Consider the following 26250-nt stretch of genomic DNA (forward strand, 5'->3'; position numbering starts at 1 on the left):
AAAATATAACAACCCTGAAATTTACAACTTCATCTCTGCTCAATATTCACCAAAATGATGTTCAAGATTGAACACGTATTGTAATTTGGAATGGTAAACTTGGCTCTGTGACCGCGCTTAAACATCAATCTTCAGAAAATATACAGAATACATGTAAGTGTAGCACATAACAAAAGACATTTTTAATATGCCTGAAGCCTAGTTATGATCCTCACCTCAAGATAATCATCGACGAGTTTCCGTCTTTGTTCCCTGTCATCTATATTTTGTTCTTCTTCCTCCTCCTCCTCACTAGACACACTACTGTCACTAGTTCCCTCCCCTGAATCATGTCGATTCCGTTTACGTGATCTCCTAGATCTTTTCTTCATTGTCCTATTTCTTGTTTTATTGTTTAATATATCTATCACAGTTTCGGGATTAAACGTCACTATAAATTTCCTCTGCACTGGTTTATCATACGTTTTTGCATCCGTTTGTGAGTAGTTATGAATTTTGCTGTAAAAAAATTATATTACATGTAATTGCCCCATATTCTCTTTCTCAACTTTAACATTTTGAATGACAATACATACATCAATCAATTCGTTTTGTAGGCTTACCTATCAGAAAATCCATAGGTCTCTTTTAAATGGTGTTTCAGATGTAGTAGTAAAATACACCCTTGTGCAAGATAACATATATCTAACAAAGGTCTGATATCTTCAGGAAGTTTGGCTAAAAATGAAAATGTAATACATCTCAACATATTATTTTCTAGTAAAATGAAATTACACACTGCATAAATAATATTAGAGTGTATCAATTTAAATCCTTATCTTATGTGTAAGAGGAAGAGTTTACTGCTATTTTCTTTAACCTATTTCTTTTGAAAGAGTTCTTCATTTAAGAGTAAATCTATTTCAGATAGATAGATTGATTGATTATATGTTGTTTTATGTCCCATTCAAGAATTTTTCACTCATATAGAGACGTCACCATATACCGGTGAAGGGCTTTAAATTTAGACCTTTACTTGGCACTCAGGGCCATTGAACAGTGTGGGTTCTTTATCAAGCCAACGCCTACAGTGACACGGGGCCTGGGTTTTTAAGGTCTCATCCGAAAGACCCGCAACTTTCACCTCAAAGCGCTGAGCACTTGGTGAAGGAACAGTTGCAACCTATTTTTTATCAACTTAGGTCAGTTGCAGCCGTGATTCGAACACACGACCTGCCGATCACGGAGCAAGCGCTCTATCAACTGAGCTACCGTGATGGTATATTTCATACAGAAGAAGCTTCCTTACTCATGAGTTTGTCTGGATCATCTTCATCCTCATCATCTATAACAGGGCGCGGTAAAACTCCATTTTCTGTTCTATTTTCACCTGCAGCATTGACAACCATGTTCTGGAACCAAAACAAATAAATATTGTTAGAACATCCTTTCTATTTCAAGTGGAGGAAAATTACTTTTGGGGAGAAAAAAAAAATCAAAATAATGATAGAGAAATAAAGAAGAAAAAAATAAAACAACCAAACTTAAATTCACATGTATATAAATGTACAGAAAACAGTAAAAAAAAAAAGAAAAGGGTACCATGCTTGGGGCTTCTTGCTTAGACAAATGTAATCTCTAAAAAGAAGAAAGCAAAAAAACTTATTACACTATGACAGTAATACATTTTCAAGTAAGAAAATATCACAAGCAAATAAAAACACCAAAGCAGACATCGTTACCAAGATAAGAAAATGAACATGATCAAAATATCATATCTTATTTACAATTGCTTTACACATGTTCCGTTTTTACATTTCTATCATCAATATCAATTTGGTTTTGTTTCAATTTTAAACACTAAGGAAAGCTCTACCTCTCTGAAAGATTGGAGAATATTGGATCCAGACACTGACACGATGATATCAATCTGATTGATTATAAATAATGGCTCGTCCTGAGTTTGATAAGGGAAGAAGGCCAAATTGTCAGCTATATACAGTTGTTCAGCCAATGAGATTTTCTGTAAAAGAAATTATAGATAAGAGAAGAAGGCCAAATTGTCAGCTATATACAGTTGTTCAGCCAATGAGATTTTCTGTAAAAGAAATTATAGAGATCAACAGATTTAAATGCATCCCAACCAGATCTGAGCAACTATGTTTGCTTCTAATGACACTTTTACTTTAAGTCTATCTTTGATTTATATTCTATTGATATTATTCCTAACGGCAACAGACAGATACAGGTATGACTGCACTGAATTATTTTGTTGCATTTACAGAAGCAAACAGTTACACATGAATGCAATGAATTTTTTTTTTTTTGGCAAAAAGTCAAATTCACAGAGGAAATGATGTCTTTAAGTTGTACTTACTGCAGAATCATCAAAGAGGTTTAGTAGGGAGAGCAGTATGGCACGTCGATGAGAGCGATTCCCCCGTAACACAGTGTACAGGAAATTATTGAGACTGATCATGTTGCCCTCATTGTCCCGTACACCTCGGATCACACAGCCTTTACTGTTAGATTGTAACAACTGCTGTAGTTTGTAGGACATTTTCAGACCCTGTAAAGCTTTCATCTGCAAAATAATAAACAAAATGTGCCAATTCATATGGAAGTTGCCTCTGTTTCTGGTTTCATTTCTTGAATAAGGTTATTTTTTTCTTTAAGCTGGAAACAGTACAGTATACAGTAAATATACACAATTCTTGTGTTCACTTAATACTCACATGAATGAATCCTGGATACTTTTTGTCTATTTCTTGAAGCTGTTGATCTGCCTTCACTCTTATTGCTTTTTCTACATCAGTACACATACTGATCAAATATGGAACACACTGAAAGAAAAAAACAATTTCAGAGTTAAAAGATTAAACAAAAACTGTGATATGTACGGGATATTGCTTCCTCCTCAAATTTTTAAATATTCTGGGCTTGGCAGAGCAGGAAGCCATGCATGATTTTTCAACTCAATAAATATGTGAAGGACCATTGTCAATACCAAAAATCATGGGAATATATTTTTGTCTACTTTATCATCTCTGCATTACAAGTGAATAAATGCCTACATGACCAAATGTTACCAAATGTTGATAGGGCACAAGAGGCAGAACATCTTTCATCTTATGAATGCAGACATGACCATACACAGGTATAGTTTATGGTACCTCTGTTTTAATGATTACCAGGTGTTAGTTGTTCATACCTGTACAGGGTGAACCAGGCCCTGCTGTAGAACAAGAACCACCACCTGTAGAGCTGCCAGCCTGACCTGGGAGTGGGAATGGAAGAACGAGTCCAGGACATGCTTCAGGTAAACCTGCATAATGGTACTGGCCATTCTACAACACAAAGCAGTCACAAGTCAATACTCAGCAGAGGGGTCACTTGACCTCATCAAATTACAGGCATAACATGCCAAATAGCCACTTCATATAGAAAAGACAGGTGACTACTAAATTATTTAAATATTCAACAAAACAAATATCCTGTCTTGTTTGTTTTAATCATATTTCTTTGATTGTGTAATTGAAGAATAATTAGAAAGTCACATTCTCTTACCCTGATTGAATATCTCCCATTTCTTTTAAATCCTCTTCTTTTGCATGTTTTCTCCCTTTTTTGTGTAAGTAAATTCCAGTTATAAAATATATCGTAAAATTTATCAGATTATCGCATTTACTTAAAGTAATCAAGTATTCATTTGCAAAATAACAGGTGAAAAATGTATGTAACCATTCAATGCTTACACTGAGACATGGAACAGTTAAATTAATACCTTTTACATGTACATGTATATTAGTTAAAGTTTGACAAGTCTAGTGTGTTAATCTGGTTTACAAATTTTTTTTTTTTTTTTTTTTTTTTTTTTTTTTTTTTTTAAAAATCTTCTTGAAGGATTAAACGCAAGATAAAATACATCTATGCATTTTTTCGTGAATTTAAGTGACAGTTACTGTATATCAGTAATGAAATTTAAAATCTAGCAATGATTCCAGCATTTCTTTCAAATGAGCTAAATAACTGTGCCACACCATTGTGTGTTTAAACAACAGTTACGCAGGGTTCTCACTAGGATTTTGCTAACTTGAGTCCCAGGACTCAAGATTTCTGAGAAGGTTGCGTCCCAGCTAAATTTGATGCGTCCCAGAAAAAATATGTTGAGTCCCAACTAAATTATTGAAGTATCCTTCCATCCAAACATCAATAAAAATCTTTATCATTTTATCAGTTTGTTTACGCAATATTAACATATTCAAGTATATAAACTGGTAATGCATTCAAGCTATATTCTAAAATACACGCGTAATCAATTGCCATAAAAATAAGTTGGTGTTTATAAAGCTAAAATTAACTGTTACATAATCATCTAGTACCCAGAAGTTGACTGTATACAATCACAGGTGTCATGTGCAATGAGGCGTAACTAATCCTCTCGGTCGTCTGCATTGGGTGAAATTCACGAGATAAACAAGCCACATTGTGTATACAAGCAGTAATTATGGTTTCTACATGTAGATAACACTCAAGATTCAAAAGTGTTTGGTTTTTTGTTTTTTTTTTTTAAAGCTGCAGTGTGTTTACAGCTGTCGGAGATTGGCATGTGACACTATTATGACTATGGACTAATAAACATGAAATAGCTTATGATCAATCCCTGTTTAAAAAAAGAGAAATAAGTACAAGAAAAGTTGTTTCTTGGATAAACTTTATGATAGTTACAGGAAGGTTTCGATTAAATATTTTTTTTTAACAAATCCTAACATCTAAATTCCCCGTTTTCGAAATCACCCGAATTTTCTCGCTGACGAGGACGCGTCCGATCATGAGTCCGCGGACGCATCGTTTTTAAGAACCTTGCGTCCCAAGTAATTTTGCTGCGTCTAGGACGCAGATTCTTGCGTTAATGAGAACCCTGAGTTACGATGCAATTTTTGCACAGATTCAACTTTAAATGGGGCATATACTGTACACATACATGTAGTCTAAATATTTTTCTTTTGCTACATGTATGTGCTTTCCTTGCGATGCTACACAGTACATGAAATTGTTTCAATAAATCTTACACTCTGCATCAGCTTTGTGCATCCTAATTTCTTCCTCCAGTAAGTAGTTCTGCAGGTTCTTTAGCACCTACAACAGCAAACTCAGTCATTTCTCAAAATGTTAACTTTTGATGCAGTTCTTGCAAGATTTACATGTATAAATAGTTCACTGCAAAGTAAATCACAATGAAACAATAAATATTTATTTTACAATATACAAATATAATTATATATACATGTATTAAAGCCTACTTGTCCTGAGTTTTACCTGTATCCTGAGTTTATCTGGAGCAGTACTATCATCAAGATATTCATAGTACAGGTCCCTCATCTCTTTACCTAACATTAAGTCATAGTGCCGAATCACCATATAACCTACAAACACGACACATCTCATGAGGAATATTGTCATAGCTGATGATACACTCTGTGAAGTTTACATCAGTTATTCATAGAATATGAATTGTTGACTCTTACCTAGCCCACAGAGTGCCTTCTCTTTTACAATCTCATCTTCATGGTTAATAAAGTACATCAACACTTGAAATACCCTCTCCCTGATTGTCTCCTATAATAGCAAGTTAATCAGATCAGTCCACCTTCATGTAAATATCTGAGTCTATTGTACAACAGTATAGACTACAACACAAAATAATATACCCTATAATCCCTATTAACCGCCCCTGCCCCTATAAGCGCCCCCTAGGTATTATTCAATTGTCGGGAAATAAGGGCCGCCTGTACAGTGATTAAAATCATGTAGAATCGTATCGAAAGTCTGCCATATTTTGAAGAAAGTGAAAATGAAACTTGGTTATTGGGTAACTCGTACATAAAGTATTCCTGAAAGTGAAAGATTTTTAGAATGACCTAATCATTATGTATTTCTGAAAGTGAAAGTTATCTACAAAATTTGTTCTCCTTGTGTACTCTTTAATTTCTCGGTGGAAAAATGAATCATTTAGCATGATTTGGATGGATTATCTGAACTTAAAGGAAAGTTAGACAATCTTTCAGTGGTTCTCTGAATTTATTTTTTTTTTCAAAAGATTTCTTGAAGTTAAAATATGACATTAAATATTATAATGAGAATTCAAAAATAACCGCCCCCTTCTCGCAATTTTCTAAGCGCCCAGGGCGGTTAATAGGGATTATACAGTACAGATCATAGTACTTAAAACTCTTTCAGTAAGTTTTCAAATCAAATAGGACACTTTTTTGGAAAAAAAAATAATGCCATGTTCTGAAATAAAGATTCTGAATCTTAGTTTAAATAATCTTCATATATCTACAAGGTACAAAGTGTGAGATACATTCCCAATTTCAAAAAGAAGTTGACCCCCTAAAACAGGATAGAGGGTAAAGCTCAGGATCTGATAATCAGATTAACTGGAACTCAACCAATCAGAGCTACCTAGACCAAGGACCATAAACCAATCAAATGATGGGTATAAGCTTAAGGTAGTACCCCTAGGGAGTAAATTCAGGTCAAAATAAGGAAACTAAAAATTCTGAATCTCAGTAATACATACATCAGGTGCTATATCTGGTATCTCCTTGTCCAAGTCAAAGTATTTGCAGAGGAGACCGACTGTAAAGAGAGATCGTAGCAGTGTGGGTTTACGGGACTTCAGCTGGGGGTTATCGGGGTTTTCTTTATGGTCAGAACACAGCTTCACTAAAACACCTGCAAAATACACGTACATGGGTATAAATAGACCCACAATTTTTAACATCAAAGCACAAACAGCACATGAAAAGAGAAAGATACATTGTAGATTACAGCTGATACATACATTGTACATATACCATCATTTTGCTTTAAAAAAAAAAAAACAACTCAAATGTAAGAAAAGTCCTCTTTTACACATCTCTGAATGATTCTCGATCCATATTTTATTATTTATATACCAAAAAACTTCTCGAAACAGTCCTTGACCAGAGGAAAGTTGTGACTGACCAAGTTGACAACAGCACCAAGACAACTTATACAGCTCTCCACAACCTACAAAAGAAAAAGTTATTGGATGACAGAAGAAAACTTGTTCAAACTGAAGTTCTCTTTACAAATTGCATATGGTAGAGCAAAACTGCTTAACAATACAACAGCCAATTTTTATTACCATCATGCCATGTTTCAGGATGAGTTTCATCATGTCCTCTTCTAACTGGGCCAGGAATGTTTCACTTGGATGGTCCATTAGAGGAACCACCATCTCCAGGATGCGGGCCACATAGTGTAGAACAAAATGATCACCCTGAGTCTGTTAAAAAAATCAACAAAATACATGAAGTAGTATGTAGTAAGAGTAACGAGATAATGGTTACCTTATTTTTATTAACATGAATCTCTTCCAGAAGACTTTCTTGTATATAGGAGACTTACACTACACTTGATGTCTAGGTATGGCTGTAATGTTGTAGCATGCTTCACCATGAGGTCAGGTTTTATTTTGCTGAAGAGATGAAGGGTAGATAAACAAGCCACAAGTCTCTGACTGCATCCCTTCCCGGTCTCTGTGTCTGAAATGGTAAACATAAGATCAGTCATAACTTGATATTTACCTTACATTCCTTGTCTTTATTGTGTACCATAGGAGGTCATAGATTGAACACATGAATATTGACAAACATCATTATTACACAATACATATACCGTGTTCCTTACCCACACTCTTTTCTTCTAATCTCAATACATTCTCCACCAGACAGTCTACTATCTGACGACATGCCGTTAAAGCATTCTTGTTAATGTTCCCATCCTCATCTTTTTTAAGTAGCTGAAATTCAAAAGGACACGCTTGAAGAAAATCAAGTAAGATGATTATTATTATTAAGAAATTCCACTAAACAATAATTTAGCCATTTAATATAACTTGAACATACACCATGCACTCACATTTTCTAACATTTGTTCAAAGAATTCAAATCCTGTATCCCTACAGGCTGCCACCTGTAAAATAAAGCAGTATTTCCATTTAGGTGCAGAAAATAAACACAAATAGGAGAAGAATATTCAAAATACATGTATAAAAGTGGAACTCTATCACAAGAACTTACAACGTCGGTTATATTGAGCACCCTGGTCAGCAGTTTGCTGGTGTCTTTTTCTCTACTGTTGATTGGTGTAAACCACATCGTTTGAAAAACTTCATTTACCAGTTTCTGTAAAGAAGATTTTGAGGAATACTCAAGTATTTTACCACACAGAAAATCTGGAGACACTAAAAATTAAACAGAACTCAATACAAGTAATTTAACTTTTATACATCACACCTTGATTCCTTCTTCGTCATTGACTCGACGAATCATTTTCACACACATTTCTGGTATTTTTTGGAAGTCTGAGTGCTCCAAACAAATATCACGAAAAATTTTGATGACCCGCTTTCTTACACTAATACCAGTGTCCTGAAAATATATCAATAATAAATTTTCTCTTGAGTTGACCAATCTTATAAATAGTTCTTTCTGACTGTTGGTCTTTCCGTAGACTCACCAGTATTCGGACAGAGAGCATATCATAGTACTGAGATATAAGTTCTGGACGGATAAGTATAAATCTTCCCACTAACTCCACCGCTGCCTCACGCACTGAGGTGGACGAATCAAGGAAACGATAATGTACACCTTTCTGCATGTCAGCCTGTTGAGAAAGATTACATGATGTTATAGCTTCAAAATTTACTTCTTTACTATCATCATCTTCAATAGATTTGTATCATGTGCTAATCTTATAACAAGCATATTGACACTGTAGCTATTTTTAAAGGCTTTGACTTGTTTTCCCCCCTGAAATCTGGTCTTTTTTCCCCCTTTAATTCTGATAACAAGCTATTTGTATACCCTGGCTAGGATCCCTGGGTCAGCCTCCACCACTGCTGTCAAACACTTCATTGCTTTGGTTCTCACAGCTACAGCTGACTCGTTCAACACCCTCAATATCTACAAATCAAAAGCAGAGTGATCAACCTGTATCTATGTGTAAATTAAGCTGTAATAACATACCTACGCAACACTATACTGACCTGAGTCAAGTATACATCAAAGCTCTGGGCAAATGGCCTTTTGGATGAGAGATACCTTGCTACAAGACATGCAGCTTCATAATCCAATTTGGATACCGGTGGCCTAAAAATAAACAAACTTTTAAGGCATAAAGCAACACATTTTAACAAAAGATCCATAGTTCTCACTGCTCACAGAGGTTACCTGTTTCCTTCTCAAACCAACCCTGAAACCATGACATTTAGCAAATTCTGGTTACTTCAATATTAGTTTGATCATATTCATATATAGCTTTGTTTTCTAGTAATAAAAAAAATTTTGAATTCAATTATAAATTAAATTAAGTAAACTTTTGATTCCCCCTCCCCCAATTATTTAGCTTCACCAAAACCCAATTTGAATCCATATAACCTGAGGTATGCAGCATGTTAATCTAACAGCATGGGCATTCAAAATTAAAAGAAACCTAATTAATATTTTAACTGGAAGTTTGCACTTCAGATCTGTCATTCATGTAGCACATTGATTCTTTTAAAGAACAATTTATTACAGCCCACTAAAAGGAGACATGACCCTCATTTGTACATGTATACTCTATATCCAAAGACGCTTTGTGCCAATTTTCATCAAAAGAACTTGCTCACTTTAAATAACAAGTAAGAACAAGAGGCCCATGGGCCTTGAATCGCTCTTCTGATAACCTGTGCAACCTATCACTTCTATTTGAACCCTCGAAGTATCCTGTATATTTAGATAAACCCTTGAAATTCCAATTCACACTCTGAGAACCCAAGATGATTCTAAGCCAATTAGTACCTGAGAGTTGGTCATGGTGACCTACTTATCACTTGTCATTCTCTAAAGACCCATCAACTAAGTTTGATGATTCTCAGCCAATTAATACCTAAAATATTTCTTAAAATTATAACCATAAAATTTTATAAGTAGGTCAAAGTGACCTACTTTTCAATTGTTGTACTCCAAGGACCCAAGATACATCAATTGACAAAGTTTGATGATTTTAAGCCAATTAGTACCTGAAATATTTAATTAAAGCCATAAATTTTCAAAAGTAGGTCACGGTGACCTACTTTTCAGTTGCTGTACTCCGAGGACCAAAGATACATCGACTAACAAAGTTTGATGATTCTAAGCCAATAAATACCCAAAATATTTAATTAAAGCCATAAATTTTCAAAAGTAGGTCACAGTGACCTACTTTTCAGTCAATCTACTCCCAAAGATGCATCAACTGACAAATTTTGATGATTCTAAGGCAAATAATTCCTGAAAATATTAAATACAGCCATAAAATTTCAAAAGTAGGTCACCGTGACCTACTTTTCAGTTGTCGTACTCCAAGGACCCAAGATGCATCAACTGACAAAGTTTGATGATTCTAAGCCAACAAGTACCCGAAATATTTAATTAAAGCCATAAATTTTCAAAAGTAGGTCACAGTGACCTACTTTTCAGTTGTTGCACTCCAAGGATTCAAGACACATGAACTGACAAAGTTTTATGATTCTAAGCCAATTAGTACCCGAAATATTTAATTAAAGCCATAAATTTTTGCAAGTAGGTCACGGTGACCTACTTTTAGTCAACCTTCTCCGAAGACCCAAAAGTCATCAACTGACAAAGTTTGATGATTCTAAGCCAATTAGTACCCCATATATTTAATTAAAGCTAAAAATTTTCAAAAGTAGGTCATGGTGACCTACTTTTTTAGTCGACCTACTCCGAAGACCCAAGATGCATCAACTGACAAAGTTTGATGATTCTAAGCCAATTAATACCTGAAATATTAAATTATAGTCATATAAATTGAAAAGTAGGTCACGATGACCTACTTTTCAGTTGACCTTTTTGAGGACCCAAGATGCATCATCTTACAAAGTTTTATGATCATAGAACTTAAAATGTCCAAATTATGCCTCTAAAACGCTTTGAAATCAAATGCCTGCAAAGTTCAAAAAGTAGGTCACTGTGACCTACTTTTTAATAAATATGTTTTATGGCCCCAAGATGCATCGTCTTACAAGATTTAATGATTCTAAACCTCTCGGTATTCAAATTAATGACCTTAATTGTTTTGAAAAAGATAAGCCATAAAATTCAAAAAGTAGGTCAAGGTGACCTACTTTTTAGTTGACGTACTTCGAGGACCCAAGATACATCAACTGACAAAGTTTGATGATCATAGGCCTTAAATTGTTCAAAATATGCCTCTAAATCATTTTGAAAAAGAATGGCCGCAAAATTTAAAAAGTAGGTCACCGTGACCTACTTTTGAGTCAACATGATATGAGGTCCTTAGATACATCAACTGACAAGATTTGATGATCCTAGTCCTTATAGTAAGCAAAATATCAACATTTTAATAAAATGTAATTTTTGGTCAACTTTGAAGTGACCTTGAGACCACTCCCTTTGCCCCAGGGTAAATCCCCGTGCAAATTTTAATCTACAACATATCCTCATCCTTTTTTGTAAGTTTGGTTATAATCTGCCCAGTGGTTCTTGAGAAGAAGATTTTTTAGCAACCAGTACTTTTGTTTCTATTTTCCTAATTATCTCCCCTTGTCAAAGGGTCACAACCCCCGTTTTAGTATAAAAGAGAGCCCTTGGGCCAAGGATACCTTGTGACAAATTTGACAATAATTGGCCAAGGGGTTCAGGAGTTATGGCCCATATTCTAAAAAGTTTACGCACACCGCACAAATGGCCATAGCATTAGCTCTTTGAGCCTTTGGCTCAGAAGAGCTAATAATAAAGATTAATATTCCAAAGATCAGAGAGATGAAGATATGGCAAACAAACTTTGATCAGAAAGGAACACTGATATCCAGCAAGTGATTTATGTATTCATAATCTGCATTAATTGAAATGATCCAGATATACTGGATGAGGACTTTGTATTCATTTAGTGATTAACATACTCTTTTGTACTTGAGAATCACTTCGTTAACTTTTTTAATTTTTTTTTTTTGAACACAAGAATGTGGGGATTCTACACACATTCAAAATTTAAGTTGCCAATACCTGTAAGAGGCATTCTTGTTAATGGACTCAAACTGGGCCAACAGAAATGTTTTTTTCTGTTCTGCTTTCTGGATAGCCTCTGTTGCTTTATCTTCCTCTTCCTCTGTCCTATGTTTAGAATTTTTGGCCAAACTTTCAGCCTCTACAGTAATATCCCTGTACCACTGAGCTATGTAGAATAGATGGGCATACTGAAAATCAGAGAAAATTTAGTAAACATTAGCAACCTGGAGACTCAAGGACTTATCTTCATGTACAATGTATGTGGAAACTGTACTCTTAGCCAGTGTTAATTATTTTCTCTGAACTCATTCAGTAACACTGATCTTTTCCTTTTGACATTACTGTGGTTTAGTAGCTTGATATTTCTCACCCAGTAGGCTGGTTCACTTTGGCTGTTGTAGGCCAAGTAATCCAACATAGATTTCTGTAGAATCTGTGTCTGGTCCTCAGCCTCTGACTACAAGTACAAAGTTACAATTTAATGAAATGTCAAATTTTAGACTAAACAAAGTATAAAATGAATTCAACCTTTTTGAAAACTCACCCCTGACACTGAAGTCTCAGCAGTGTCGTGACCCTCTTCATCATCACTGTCTTTTGAGGTTACCTGATATAAAAATGTATCTATTTCAGAAAACAGTTTCTTGCCTCACAGAATCATTAAACAGAAACAGGAAATACATGTGCACTACAAAATTAGACAGACATGTAGGTACTATTACGTGTATGTAATAAAGACACAGGATTCATCAGATCTCTTTATAAAACTGTACCTTTGTAACAATTTCATCAATAGACTCTTGGTTATCATGACTAGACACAGCATCCTTTCTTAACCTGGATGCTACAATGCCGAGATAATCCAGTGAGGCTACCCTGAGAGACATATCCACTGACTTATTACTGAACTGTTTCACCTGTAAATAAAAACATACAATATCTGGATAAAATATACTTAATGCAGTAAAATGCATAATAAATTAAAGTATTTTAATCATGTATGTGCACAATTAAACTATATACAAATGTACATGTATAATCAGGATCTGCCTACTAAAATCACATTGTTATCAGTAGTTTTCTACCAATCTGTCTGTAAGATTTGACTTTTATGCAGATTTCATACATGCACTTTCAATGCAGAATACTTGCAGAAGTTACGCTTAAATATGATACTCATCAAAGACATGATGACACACAAAAAGTACGTGCAAAAATTATATACTTATTTCCATAACTAAAATGCACTCTGCTTGTCAATCTAAGTCATGAACGTTATTGAGCATCTCTTTGGGCAGTGTTGATACTCATAATTATTTAAATGCTTGAAAACTGCATGACAATTTGCCATCTCTGAAGCATCAGTATTTCTCCAGATTTATTAGTAATAATTTTAGACCCTCCCCCCCCAAAAAAATTTGTGCCAAAATAAAAGCAGTTACATTTGGCACTGAAATCCTAGATCATACAGGTAACTCTCGAAACCTCGAAGTCCGCGGGACCGAGGAAAAACTTCGAGAGATCAAGAGTTCGAGTTTTCAAGAGTCCGGAATTTTCCGGGTTTGTTGACAGGTTTTAAAATTAGTCTTACCGGATGTAATGATTTTCATGCAGTGGTAACCTTTTACACGTGGTTTTTATTAAACAACGATATTTTTTCATAATTTAGATGAATATTTCATTAAACTGAGTAAAGCAAAAAATGTATATCGTCATTTCATGTTTATTTATTTATTCTTTGTAATACGGACATAATACTATGCAGTTGTTACACGAAAACATTTTACAGCATCGTACACAGCATCGACTTTTTCCAAACATGATCATTGAACGCAGTTCTGTAAGTATTTGTCCAATAATAATCGTCATATTGAAATCGAGGCTGTTTCTGCTTTTTTATATTTCGTTTAACTTTGACATTGACTCGAAATAAAAATTATATAAAATTAGTGTATCGTCTTTTAATCAACTACTCTTTTCACTGACACTGCGTCTCTAAATTATCGTAGTACAGTCGATGATAATTATTTTAATAGCATATAGGCAAAATATGATTGATTACTTAGGTCAATTATCACCTTGTAGCATAAGTGTCACCTAACAAACATCCCGTTCCTCGAGACCCGCGTCTTCTGCCTGGGGCCATTTAAATGTCCAGGTAAAGGTGCTAATTATATAACCTTGTATACACATAGTCACTTCGAGGTATCGAGGGTAAATTCTAATAGAATATGCATAGCGGGACTGCATTTTGACTTCGAGAGATCAAGGGTTTCGAGAGATCAAGAGTTCGAGAAATCAAGAGTAATTTTGCTTAGTTATGTAGGGGAAAAATTCGGGACTGGAGACTCACTTCGAGCGATCAAGAACTTCGAGAGATCGAAGTTCGAGCCATCAAGAGTTACCTGTATATAAGAGGTCAAAAATTAAAAAAAAAAAAAATTGGTATATTTGGAGAGTAGGCAGGTCTCATAATGATTTCTGATCCAAAAAAAAAGGCTGCTGAATTCATGCAGAAACTTTTCAGGAGATGTATAATTTACTTATCACTGTACAGTCAAACCTTGTTATCTTGAACTCAATGGCCGAGAAAAAATTTCAAGATACCCAAGGATTTGAGATATATAGGGTAAAATACTTAAAGAATAAGTGGTTTGGACTTCCACCTCACTTCAACATATCCATAGTATTTGAGATATTGGTGTTCGAGACACCAAAGTTCAACTGTAAATATTTTAATTTTAGATACTGTAGGTTAATCTTCAGCGTGTGTTACCAGAATCTTTCCCAGCAAACTAAGGAGCAGTTCTGAAGATGGCCACTCTGGTTTGTTGACTGTTGACAAGAGATCCTGTACAAAGTTTTCGAACATAGGGCGATAATCCTCTTCACTTTTCACGGTACACCTAAAAATGCAATTCATTTTTTCCTCAATTAAAATTTCTTAAGAATAAACTTAGACAATGCAAACGAAATTAAGAGGTAAAGGTCTCAGGGAAGTTCAAAGAAATTTTCATTATAAATATATATATATATATTTAAATCTTTTTAATGTGTAACAGTATACAAGTCTTGACAAGATGAATGCCCCGAGGCTGGCTATTTCTAATGAGAGACTTAGTAATAACAAGCAATGTCCAAGTGGAAAGGCCTACATGCTGTGGTTAGGCTGTTTTCCTGATATCTAGCAGAAACATAACACATCTTGTAGGAAATATACAGCCTACTCCACTTACATTGAAAGTGATTATTTTGAAATAAAACTAAATCTTTTCCCCTTTTCTCACTATCTTTAAAATGAAATATCCTTTCTCTGACTGCCTAGGGCTAATGAATATTTCTGATGGAAATGTTTATCTTTATCTTTCTTTAGTTTATACATGAAATTATGAATTAAGCCCTTGATTTCAGCCAGGAAAATGACAAAGCTCATTTAAGTAAAGGCTCATGTGAGCTAAAAGGGAAACAAGTAACAGCTTACTTTTGTAGAAATACTGTGAGAAAGTTGTACCCTGTCCTTAAGGCATTCTCAAAGGAGGTAACTATCACTACATCATTGGAATTCTACCAAAATAAGACCATCTTGAATAAATCCATATAAATACATGTACAACATGCAAGAACTTCATGAGGCAAAATATTACACAAACACTGGTACAAAAAAATGTACAAGACATTGAGAAAAACTGACCTGTCCAGTTTTTGATCTTTTTTTCGTAGATGATGAGGTTGAAGCTATTTCTTCCTCGTCAGGTTGGGAAGAAACACTGGGGAGTTTGATGACACACTGAATAAGTTGTAGAGCTAGAGCAGTTACCATCTGAATGGACTCCTCCGAGTTCAACCTGTATAACAATAAGCAAGGGACTGTAGAATCTTGATCAATGATCTGTCAAAGACCTCATAAATCAAAGGCCTGTTCCATGTTTACTGATGAAGGATAAATAACACATTTTTTTCTTCCAATATTCAAATATATTTGCTTAAATAAGTGTCTCTCTCACTAAAGAAATGATATTTGTTTAGATAAACAACTTCAAACAACTTGTTTGTCAAGCCACATAATTTGGTAAAATATGAAATATAACAATGTAACTTTACAGTTCAATTTCAAGATAATATTTGAAAAGTTTTAGAAATATTATGAAGTTTTATCACTACAAAGTTTCTGAAAACACTTTAAAGAAATATTAAAAAAAAAAAATAGCAATATACTATCCTGCATAGGTGATAAGAAAATTTCTTTGCGGTATGTACATGTATCTTTGAGAAATAGTTTTATGATCAGAAATGTTCACCTGTAATTCCTTAAATTCCTTTTACTAGATGGAAGTCTAGCTAAACTGGCAAAAATATCTTCTAGGATTAATTGGCAATGTTTTTCATATTTTGAAAAGATCTATAAGAAAAGATGCATGCATATAATGAAAGGTTGAAACTTCAGTCTATAAAAAGTTTTCATCACCAAATATCTCGTAGGAGCTAGTGTTTTTATACTGTACATTTATTGACATAAGATTATCATAATGTAAATGTAATTAAATCAATCTTTTATTTTTTGAAAATTTTCTTACTGTTGTGACAAGTTTCATTGAATTCAGCTGCATTTCACTGATGTTTTCCACAAAGAAAGGTGATACTCCTAAAGTTGATAACTGAAAAGATAAATTATAACATTTATCACAGGATAAGTAGAGATCTTGAAATACACAGACTAGAGGCAAGGCAATATACATGTATACATAAGTAAAAAAACAAAACCAAAAAAAAAAACCACTTCAAACAAAATATCCGACATCTTCCTACTTGAAGTATTGTTGTATCTGTGAGTTCCTGTACATCCACAAGTTCTGACAGGTTCTCTATCATGTCCGAGATCTTGTTAAACAGATTGATGGTGGACTTATGTTTCACTTGTGTTGCTCGGGCTCTCTTAGCTTTCAGACTGCCATGATAACCATCTACAAAATGATAAAACAAGGGAATTAATTAACATTCTAGTATCATGTGCATTAATTGTAAGATACAACACCATTATACTACATGTGATTTATTTGAATTAATGTTTTAACTTAGGATTCATTGCATTTTTGTTTCATACACCCAAACCCTGCTAAACAAATGCAAATCACATACATGTATTGAATATACAAACAAGCCACCACCATCAAACTTTCTCATGTGACTTTCTCACCTTTAGCTTTAGGGTCAATTTTGTAAACAGGATCAAATTCTGGGAAAATTGTATTCTGCAGCTGGAATTTCCCAAACAGAATGATCCTCTCTATAACATCCTCCAAGTAGACCTGTTTGGGCATGTCTGGAGAGGTCATGATATGTAGGGCAATGAGGGCCGAGTTCATGCTCCTCATGACACGTTCCATGATCAGACTCCTCCACAGTTTCTGCTCCTCCTCATCTTCATCCTGTAAATGAGGACATCAACTTTATCTACATACATGTAGATTATGGTGTTAATATTAGTTTCTTATATCATTGTACTATTAATTATTAGCCACGTTAGTCACCAATCTGCATCAAATCTGCGTTGTTAACAAACTGGAACTAAAGGTCTATTTATACATGCATGTTTTCACTTGTCATTTCCTAATATTTTTTAAATAATTTACAAAGATAAATAAATCTGAACCAAAATTCAGAACCTAACCACCATCTGAGCAGTCAAAAAAGCTATCTAGACATCTAGCCTCTACAATCTTGAACAAAGACATGGGTATAAAACCTCATTTTGCGGTTTAACACCTTTTTTCCCTACCTGGCCTTGGTTTGCAATAGGTGTGACTTTGGTTCCATCTCGTATATTCCACTGTAATATTGTCAGCAGCTTGACCAACCTGTCAGCTGGAACCTGCGATGAAATATATAATATACTCATGTAAACAGTAATCTCTATTTCAGGACAAATATTACAAATTTGTTTTGTAACCTAGCATATGCCATATGCTCATAGTTACATGGGCAGGTACGTGTACTTTCTCTCTACACCTCCTTAACAGAGGAGCTCATGTTAATAAAACTGCCATTTAGTTTGCACAAAGATACATGTACATACAATTGATAGTTCTATTTGAATTATTCTTTGCAAGAATTTTCACTGTGATGACTTTCAGCAGGGCAAAATTAAACATACATGTATTAACTTTTAGTCAATAAGAAAAATCTTCCAGAAAATTGGAAGAAATTTACCAGAATTTAATACTGGAAGAACCTGTAATTAGTTGAAATTTCAAAGAGTGGAAAAAAAAGTAATGCTATTGCTAATGATTTTCTGTGATCTCATTACCCGATTCATCACTCCTAAGGACTTGAGTTTGGCAGTTTCTCCACTAAGTTCAGTGAGTAAGTTGTTGGCAATAAGACTTTCTGTTGGACACTCAACTTCATCATCATCTGAAAAGCACCAAGATTTCTTATTACTATGTACATGTACTTCAATGGAATACATGCATTTTATTTACATACCAGTAACTCTTTCACATACAGATTCACAAATGCAAAAATTTGTATGTAAATCTGAATATCTACTTAAGGAAATCTAATCAGACTCTAATTGTTTTATATTCTGTTGTCATTGACATTTGACAACATCTTTAACATTGTCCAATAAATTACTTCTACTCACTCGGGTCTAGAGATCCAAAATTTGTATCCTCTGATGCCTCCAGAATGTACTCCATGGAGCTGCTGAATTTCTTAAAGGTAGGACTCTCCAAAAGTTCCTCCACAGACAAAGCCTGCTGGTTAACACGGCGATGTCGCTTATCCTTCTTCTTCTTTCTAGCCACTGAAAATTAGACAACAATAATCTAAAACTTCCAATAACAAATCAAAGCCATTTCCTCCGCTAATACAAATATCTGCTCCTAGTCTGAGAATTTAAGTTTTCAACTAGTACTTTTTTTTCTAGCCACTGAAAATTAGAAATTATAATCTGAATTTTTCATTGAAAAAGGAATCACAGTCATTTACTTTACTGGTACAAATAACTGCTCCCACATGTAGTTCTGAGAATTGAAGTTTTGAGCTAACCTTGAGATGAAGAATCGTCACTGTCACTGTTATATCGTCTACGTTTTCCATGTCTATCATTGTAATCATCATCACTGTCATATATTCTCCTTCCTGATAAATAAAAGTATTCTAATAATAAAATCTGTCTCATCCCTGATAAACAAAAGTATTCTATTCATAAATATTGAATTTTTTGTGTGAGGAAAAAGTGCCCAGTAAAATTATACATGGTACCCACCTCTCTTTTTGTCTTTAGCTTTTACTGAGCCTGCATGCTGTATGGACTTCAGAGTCTGCAATAAAGGACATTATACATGTACTTTTACAATAGTTCCTACTCCAATAGCGCACTTCTTGAAAGTCAAGAAAAATTAACATATTCAATTTTTTTCCTTGTAATTTAAATCAGTGTCAAAATGTCTTAAAAATTTCAAAAAAATATCTTCTCCCAAACAAGCAAGGAAATGAACATTGAATAATACAAAATAAAACAGCCTAAAAGTCCTCCAGGACACCAAACCCATCATAAAGTCTTCTTAGATAAACATGCCAACCATTATATATGTGGGTGGATTTTAAAATGAACAAAATAAACAGTAAAATAAAAATGGTACAAAAATTGTATCAATAGAGTGTAACATTGCCTGATACCTGGCTTCTGGTTTGTCTAAGGACAACCTACAAATTAATCTAAGCATAATCAAATGAAATGTGCAAAAATTACATAAATGTACATACATGTATGTATATCTGTGTAGTGTGATATTTCTATTACAAGTTAATCATTACCAAAATTGTAATGAACATTTGTAACACTTGATACTAACCTGCTCATCTAAGGGTTCTAATAAGACCACTGGATGTGAACTCTTGATTTTCTTTTTCTGCAACATACACATAAATGAATTACCAAATGAATTTAAAGTAGTGACTCAATTACCCTTTTCTCTTAGCTGTACAATGAGTTACGTGTACGTGATTTTACCTCCCCTCCATGCGAGTCTGCCGAGGTTGTGCTTGATGCATCACCAGATGCACGTGGTGGTAAGTTCTACAACACAACACAATTTTGAAAAAAAAAAACATGATATAAATGATCAAGACATGAGAAACCACAGATAATGAGGGAAGAAAGACTGCTTACAGGTAACTGCTCTAACAGAACTACAGGTTCAGAATTGAGTTTTTTCCTGTGATAAGAACTGTTCACTCCACTGTGGTTCTCTGCTTCATTATGGTAAGAATTTTCTGCCAAGCTTCCAGGAGCTGGTGAAGAAACTGTAGTTGAAGAATCATACTAAAATATATCTTTTCCACAAGAAATTCAAAGATGCATGATGCTTCAATAAATATAAATTTTTGTAAAAATAAATACATAAAAAATTTAATAATATTTCGATCAGTTTTGGTCTTTTTCATTGCATTGACTAGTCACTAGATTTTCTGAGACTTGATTAACTGACTTACTGGTTCCCAGACTTTTACCAGCCCCTTGTCCCTGATACCCTGGATATTGATTGGTTAACTCTGGATGTTCTCCATTCACAATGCCTAAGGTTTTAAAACCTCAAATTACACTTTGTATTTAGGATTTTGAAAGTGAGAAGTAATGACAAGTGAAGATTTCGCAGAAAAACAATTCCTGACTTACCTGGTGTATAGTTGCCATATGGATTTTGGAACTTGGAGGGATCTCCACCAAGCAAATTATTTTGGTAATGTGGACTCCCTCTACACAAATTGAAAGCAACACTGATTTTTTGTAAAAGTCTGTTCAGTTCAACTTTTACGCAAAATTTTTATTTTTTTTAAAACATACATTTTGTACATTTATAACAAGAGTCCCATGGGTCACAACACTCAACATTGAGTAACTATGGCCCTGCTGTTCTTCATCATCAGATTTCCCCCCTATATATTCCTTTGTAAAACTGTGATCTCTATTGTGGCCCGATCCTTGCCTTGAGGGTCATTATTTGAACAAACTTGTATTTTACACTACCTAAGGATGCTTCTAATTAAGTATGAATAAACATGGCTTTGCCTTTCCTGAGAGGAAGAATCTTAAAAGACATCACATGCTCTTAAAAATTTAGTACTTTTATTAAAAATATTATCTACAACCTTGTTTATTAAAATACAATTCAATTAACATTGTTGTAAGCAAATTTAAGCGTGTCTCCCTCGATATCTTCGCTGCTATTTTACAATGTTGACAGATTTTGAGAATTTTTTCTTGCTCACAGTTCAAAACTATAAAGTTGGATATCCAACTTCACATCGATAAAACCAGTGATTTGGTCATCAAGCATAATTAAGATTAACATGACGAGCTGGTCAGCCATTGTCGTCTTTTGACTTCACACAGTCGTGTGGATTTTTCATTCAAGGGTAAACTCTGTAATGAAACTTTCACATAAGTTTCATCTTTTCTGACCCATTCATTCTTGAGAAGATGATTTTTGAAAAGCTGCCATAAAACTTATACCAATTTTCAATTTTTTCCCCTTGAAGAAGGGTGTGGTATTTCAAGGATGCTCTAAGCCAACTTTGTTGAAATTGGCTCAGTGGTTCTGGAGAAGAAGATGAAAATTGTGAAAAGTTTATGACAACTACAACACCATGGACAACAACAGACAATGGACAAATTTTTGTCAGAAAAGCTCACAGGTTATCTAATAAAATGTCTTATTTTAACTGTCATTATGAAATTTATTTAATGTGCTCTTGTTGGTAGTTTACTTACAAATTGTATCCATCTTTTTGTGACCCATTCCCATAGTACTGTCGCCCTATATAAAAAAGAAACAAATTTCTTTCACTATGACACAAACATTGTGTAAAGGATAATTTTTCAGCAAGTTGCAGAAAGTTTTTCAATAATGATCTTAACAATATTTGTAAATAAATAAACATCTAAAAGACACGTTCATTTTTTAACACCTTTACCCTGAAATATGGCAGGATCCTGACTTAATATTGACTTTAATAACTCTGGAGGATTCCCATCTATTCCCCCATCACTTGTGGAATCCTTGAAATCTCTTAAAAAGACAGACCAAATAAATTAATGAAACAAATTTTCATGCATAGATAGAAAGCTTTTCTAAGTTTTAACAAAATAACAATCAATATCTCATTCAGTAACCCATTTTTAATCAAGGTAAGCATTTTAATAGACAATTTTTTATCTTTATCATAAAATGTAACAAGCCAAAGAAACAAAGGAATTGAATACAAAGTTCATGCTAAGGGAAAATGTTGATTTCAAATATGAAAATTACTCAAAATGCGCAACATTTTCATTTCCTTAATACTACTGGAACATTTTGATTCTTGCTACATAACCAAAAAATGAAAATGTATTTGTTCTTAACATTTTTGAAAGAGATGAACATGGACATTTGGTGGAAAGTAATAACTGTATTTTTGCTTTAATACTTTCCACCAAACTTTTTTTTTTAAATATTGTGAAAAATTATTTGTTATTTCAACTTATCAAATCAATTGTATTTGTGCAATGTTATATGGAATGTTTCCCCCTCTACCACCTTATGTACATGTACCTTTCATGGATTACTTTTACAGAGTCATGTTCCAAAGAAGGGTTTATTGTGAAAATAGCCCATTTCAATTATGAATAGTTACGTCTTTCACATCTTACAACAAAATTACAACAGGAAACCACTAAACTTACATGCAGCATACTATGCATTTATTGACTGGGTTCGAGGGCAACATGCGTTTTGTAGGACCCAAGAACCAAACTGTTAGGCCGAAGACAAACAGTTTGGTTCGAGGGGTCGACAAAACACATTTTGCCCAACAACGCAGTCAATGAATGTTTTGTTATACCTTTTATTTATTTATTTTATCATTATTATTTTTTTGACATACATGTATGTCGAACACCAAAGAATGCAAATGAGATTTAGCTGACCTCGCCCATTATGTGACGTAAGCGGTCCAACATCTCATCTACAGGTCCAATGTCTCACTCCGCGGTCAAACATTGATTTTTTATGCCCGCTCAGAAAAACATTAGAAATGTTAGACTTTTTTTTAGTATTGATTAACATAGGAACAAATTTTTATAGGTATAACAATATATATTATTCTCCTCATTAACAAATATTTATGGGACATCTGTTCCAGGTTCTTTTAATATACGCTTTTATTTTGTACCGACATACAAGTGAACAAGTCATAAAATAAATTATGGTAAGATTTTCCTTCTAAATCAAACTTACAAATTTTCAGTTGATGTTTTCCTAAGCACAGTCGTTAACTGTTGTGTCAGCCCTGCATCTTGACTTGCTAGCAAGCGTTTTGATGTCTCTTTAAGCTTGGCATTGTGAAGCAACGTCTTATTATGTGAAGTTGATGTTGTTGGTGTTGGCAATGGTAGCTCAGGTAAAACTAAAAGCAAAACAATGCCAAAAAATAAATATACTTCAATGATTGCAGGATACAATTTATATTACTTGTCCTTATGTGTTTCAAATCTTAATTCAATACAGAGATTCAAGTGTAGACTATTATTACAGGGTTGGCGAAAAACTGGGAAATACTCATATTTCCCAGGAAGGTGGGAAATACTGGTAATTACCGGGAATTACTGGTATTTCCCGGGAAATACTGGGAAATAAGAAATAGCTACATATTTCATTCATATTGACATGTAGTACACCTTATTGGCTCTAAGATATCTACCTGGTATCACTGTCCCTGATTTAAAAATTTCTGGTTTCCAAGTAATTCATTTTATATAATCATAACACAGCATACTCATATACAAGTCATGAGTGTCATTTGTTTCATGCTAGAGTCAGATTTAAACTGAACCCAAAGATCCCAGTTGGGTTTTTTATGTAACTAAAGAAGGATCTAAGAAAATTCTTAAATGTAGAGTATGGTATAAATATCAAACCTAAGAAGAAGCCTTTCAGTTCTACTCAAGGTAATTATCTTTCAAAACAGGAGCACAAAACTGTCCAGAGCAATTTGATAAAACAACATGATTGTTTGTAATAACTATAGTGTTTATAGAAAAGGATTAAGACAAGTTTTTTTGTTCTTGGATTTATAATTAATAAAATTAATAATTTTTATAAAACTGAAAAGAAACTTGAATTGGAAAACTTCAATTTTATACAGCCAGGGAAATGTTTCAGAATGTTTGTGGGTATGGAACCTGGAGTAGTGATACATTCTGAATATGTTAAATTGCAATTTGAGACATATTCCATATTATTCATCTTCCGTTTTTATGTTTATTTTATTTTTGAATTTCGTATAAGTTGAATGAATTAAAGAAATGAAAACAAAAAACTTTAACTTGTATTTCCCAGTTTAGAGAAAATTAGTAGTATTTCCTGGGACATGAAATACTGGTATTTACCACTCGTAATTCCACTGGTATTTCCCGGCCAACCCTGAGACTATGAAAACATCATATTTTGGTTTAAAGTGAAGATGCATCCTTTAAATTGAGTATAATGGGGATTAAGTAAAAAACTCATCAAACAAGTAGAATTCTGTATCCCTTACGTTCAGTTAGACTGTGAATGCCTGCTAGTGTTGTTATAGGAACACTGGGCACATCACTATTCATGGTTACCGGAGTTGCATTATTAAATCTGCAAAACATGAAAAAAAATGTGAAAGTTAGCAATACAAAAAAAAAAAAAAAATAAGTTATAAGTTATGGAACATACAGAATTTTTATCAGTTGAGTCTGATAACTATAACAAACTACAGACACCAAGTAGCAGCATTTAACAGGTTAGAATACTTCCCATTGTGTCAACTGTATCAACCACTCAACAAACTCAACTTCCAGTAAAAATTTAGAACAAAAAATGACTCTTGATTTTTGCATGTATATGAGATAAGAATGTGTTAAAACAAGTGTATCAATGACTTGCGGAATTGCTTTTGTTCACGATGTTCAATAATACTGAGTTGACGAAAAAAGAGATGCTTACATGATGAAGATGTCAGGATGCTAAGTAGATACTGGGTTAAGTTGCAAAGTCTATTGCCATTAATGCTTTGCAAACCCGGGAATGTTGTCTAATGAACTGTCTAGAGATTTCAATATGATTTTATAAACTATCAAATTTGTCTCCGAAACTAAATTTGTTTATGGCTTTTCCTTACCTGTTCAACCCTATAATTTAAAACGGGTATTTTGCCAGTTTGACCTAGTTTATAGTATTTAAATAACGTTAGAAAGTTTCTAATAATTCTAATCCATCATAAAAGCTCAAATATTGATCAATATTATACTATCGGACGACCACTTCTGATCATAACAATGACCCGCGCCAAAAAAATTACGACAGCCAAATAACACAGCCTCCATTACATACGCTATAAAAATAAGTTCTTAATCAATGTTTAGGATACAAAAAGAGTGTTTTGTCGTATGATTCTTTACTCATGATTCATTAAAAACACATTTATCCTAATCTTACCTTTATTTAATAAGAATTCGGCAAGACAATTCGATTTCACTTTAAAAAGCGTATGTATAACTTAACGAGGTCACAAATGAAAATAGTCCTATCCGGGCACTTACAAATCAAAATGGCTTCTCTCGAGCGTAAACAAGGCACGATTTGCTTTGTCCATTTGTCTTAAACAGAAGTATATGGATAGAGATTGCTATTTTTTCTGTTTGTTTTGGTAGTTGTTGTGATGAAATATACATATTAAATGGAGGAAAATAAAATTATTTAGAAACGAATAGACATGTGGCCTTGACCTTAACCTGACCTTATAAATCACTCTTCAGGTCACATTACTCAGCATTTTGCATTTTGTGAGCTGTTTTGTAGGCCTAGAATTCGGAAGTTCACATTTCACGATTTCCAACCGTAAGACGAGCTCAGAATATACAATATTTATATATGTTGATTAATTAGCTCCTATGCATTAGAGAACAAGCATTTGATTCTGATTGAGGGGGGAGGGGGGTTATCTTTTAAATTCCTCATGCCAATGAAGGGCAGATGATTATTTATTTACAGGATGATTATTTATTTCCTTCTCCACTGAAAAAGATCTCGTTAAGAAAAAAAAATCATATTAAAGCCCGAATCGAGGGATTTTTTCTATATTGTTCTTT

At 33.8% G+C, this 26250-nt stretch overlaps 1 protein-coding gene across 2 annotated transcripts in view; it reads right to left on the reverse strand.

Annotated features, from left to right (window-relative positions):
* LOC133200732 (nipped-B-like protein) overlaps positions 1–25478 on the reverse strand; it is a 28127-nt gene extending 2649 nt beyond the window's left edge. Inside the window, exons 1-49 of one of the 2 annotated variants that reach the window (XM_061336512.1) lie at positions 25281–25478; positions 24669–24757; positions 23369–23537; positions 22068–22162; positions 21865–21910; positions 20770–20849; positions 20586–20669; positions 20263–20384; positions 20104–20169; positions 19946–20002; positions 19357–19411; positions 19137–19229; positions 18730–18891; positions 18391–18497; positions 17863–17955; positions 17281–17512; positions 16893–17047; positions 16661–16741; positions 16385–16485; positions 15778–15931; positions 15568–15650; positions 14863–14992; positions 12860–13003; positions 12631–12693; positions 12457–12543; positions 12084–12274; positions 9059–9161; positions 8877–8975; positions 8530–8676; positions 8307–8441; positions 8091–8195; positions 7930–7983; positions 7699–7810; positions 7417–7553; positions 7154–7294; positions 6942–7035; positions 6563–6717; positions 5508–5598; positions 5299–5405; positions 5052–5118; positions 3547–3601; positions 3191–3326; positions 2715–2822; positions 2357–2563; positions 1856–2002; positions 1582–1617; positions 1289–1391; positions 603–717; positions 216–498 (exon numbers count right to left, since the gene is read on the reverse strand). In XM_061336512.1, the coding sequence (XP_061192496.1) occupies positions 216–498; positions 603–717; positions 1289–1391; positions 1582–1617; positions 1856–2002; positions 2357–2563; positions 2715–2822; positions 3191–3326; positions 3547–3601; positions 5052–5118; positions 5299–5405; positions 5508–5598; positions 6563–6717; positions 6942–7035; positions 7154–7294; positions 7417–7553; positions 7699–7810; positions 7930–7983; positions 8091–8195; positions 8307–8441; positions 8530–8676; positions 8877–8975; positions 9059–9161; positions 12084–12274; positions 12457–12543; positions 12631–12693; positions 12860–13003; positions 14863–14992; positions 15568–15650; positions 15778–15931; positions 16385–16485; positions 16661–16741; positions 16893–17047; positions 17281–17512; positions 17863–17955; positions 18391–18497; positions 18730–18891; positions 19137–19229; positions 19357–19411; positions 19946–20002; positions 20104–20169; positions 20263–20384; positions 20586–20669; positions 20770–20849; positions 21865–21910; positions 22068–22162; positions 23369–23537; positions 24669–24732 (5451 nt within the window). In that variant the 5' untranslated portion in view covers positions 24733–24757; positions 25281–25478. Of the gene's footprint in view, positions 1–215; positions 499–602; positions 718–1288; positions 1392–1581; positions 1618–1855; positions 2003–2356; positions 2564–2714; positions 2823–3190; positions 3327–3546; positions 3602–5051; positions 5119–5298; positions 5406–5507; positions 5599–6562; positions 6718–6941; positions 7036–7153; positions 7295–7416; positions 7554–7698; positions 7811–7929; positions 7984–8090; positions 8196–8306; positions 8442–8529; positions 8677–8876; positions 8976–9058; positions 9162–12083; positions 12275–12456; positions 12544–12630; positions 12694–12859; positions 13004–14862; positions 14993–15567; positions 15651–15777; positions 15932–16384; positions 16486–16660; positions 16742–16892; positions 17048–17280; positions 17513–17862; positions 17956–18390; positions 18498–18729; positions 18892–19136; positions 19230–19356; positions 19412–19945; positions 20003–20103; positions 20170–20262; positions 20397–20585; positions 20670–20769; positions 20850–21864; positions 21911–22067; positions 22163–23368; positions 23538–24668; positions 24758–25280 lie in introns of both variants that reach the window. The other variant, XM_061336511.1, reaches the window with a different exon arrangement.
* Positions 25479–26250: the final 772 nt, after the last annotated feature.

Source organism: Saccostrea echinata, unplaced genomic scaffold, assembly GCF_033153115.1.
Source record: "Saccostrea echinata isolate AGI-Se365-2 ecotype Australia unplaced genomic scaffold, CSIRO_AGI_Sech_v1 ptg000041l, whole genome shotgun sequence".
NCBI classification, from domain to species: Eukaryota; Metazoa; Mollusca; class Bivalvia; order Ostreida; family Ostreidae; genus Saccostrea; species Saccostrea echinata.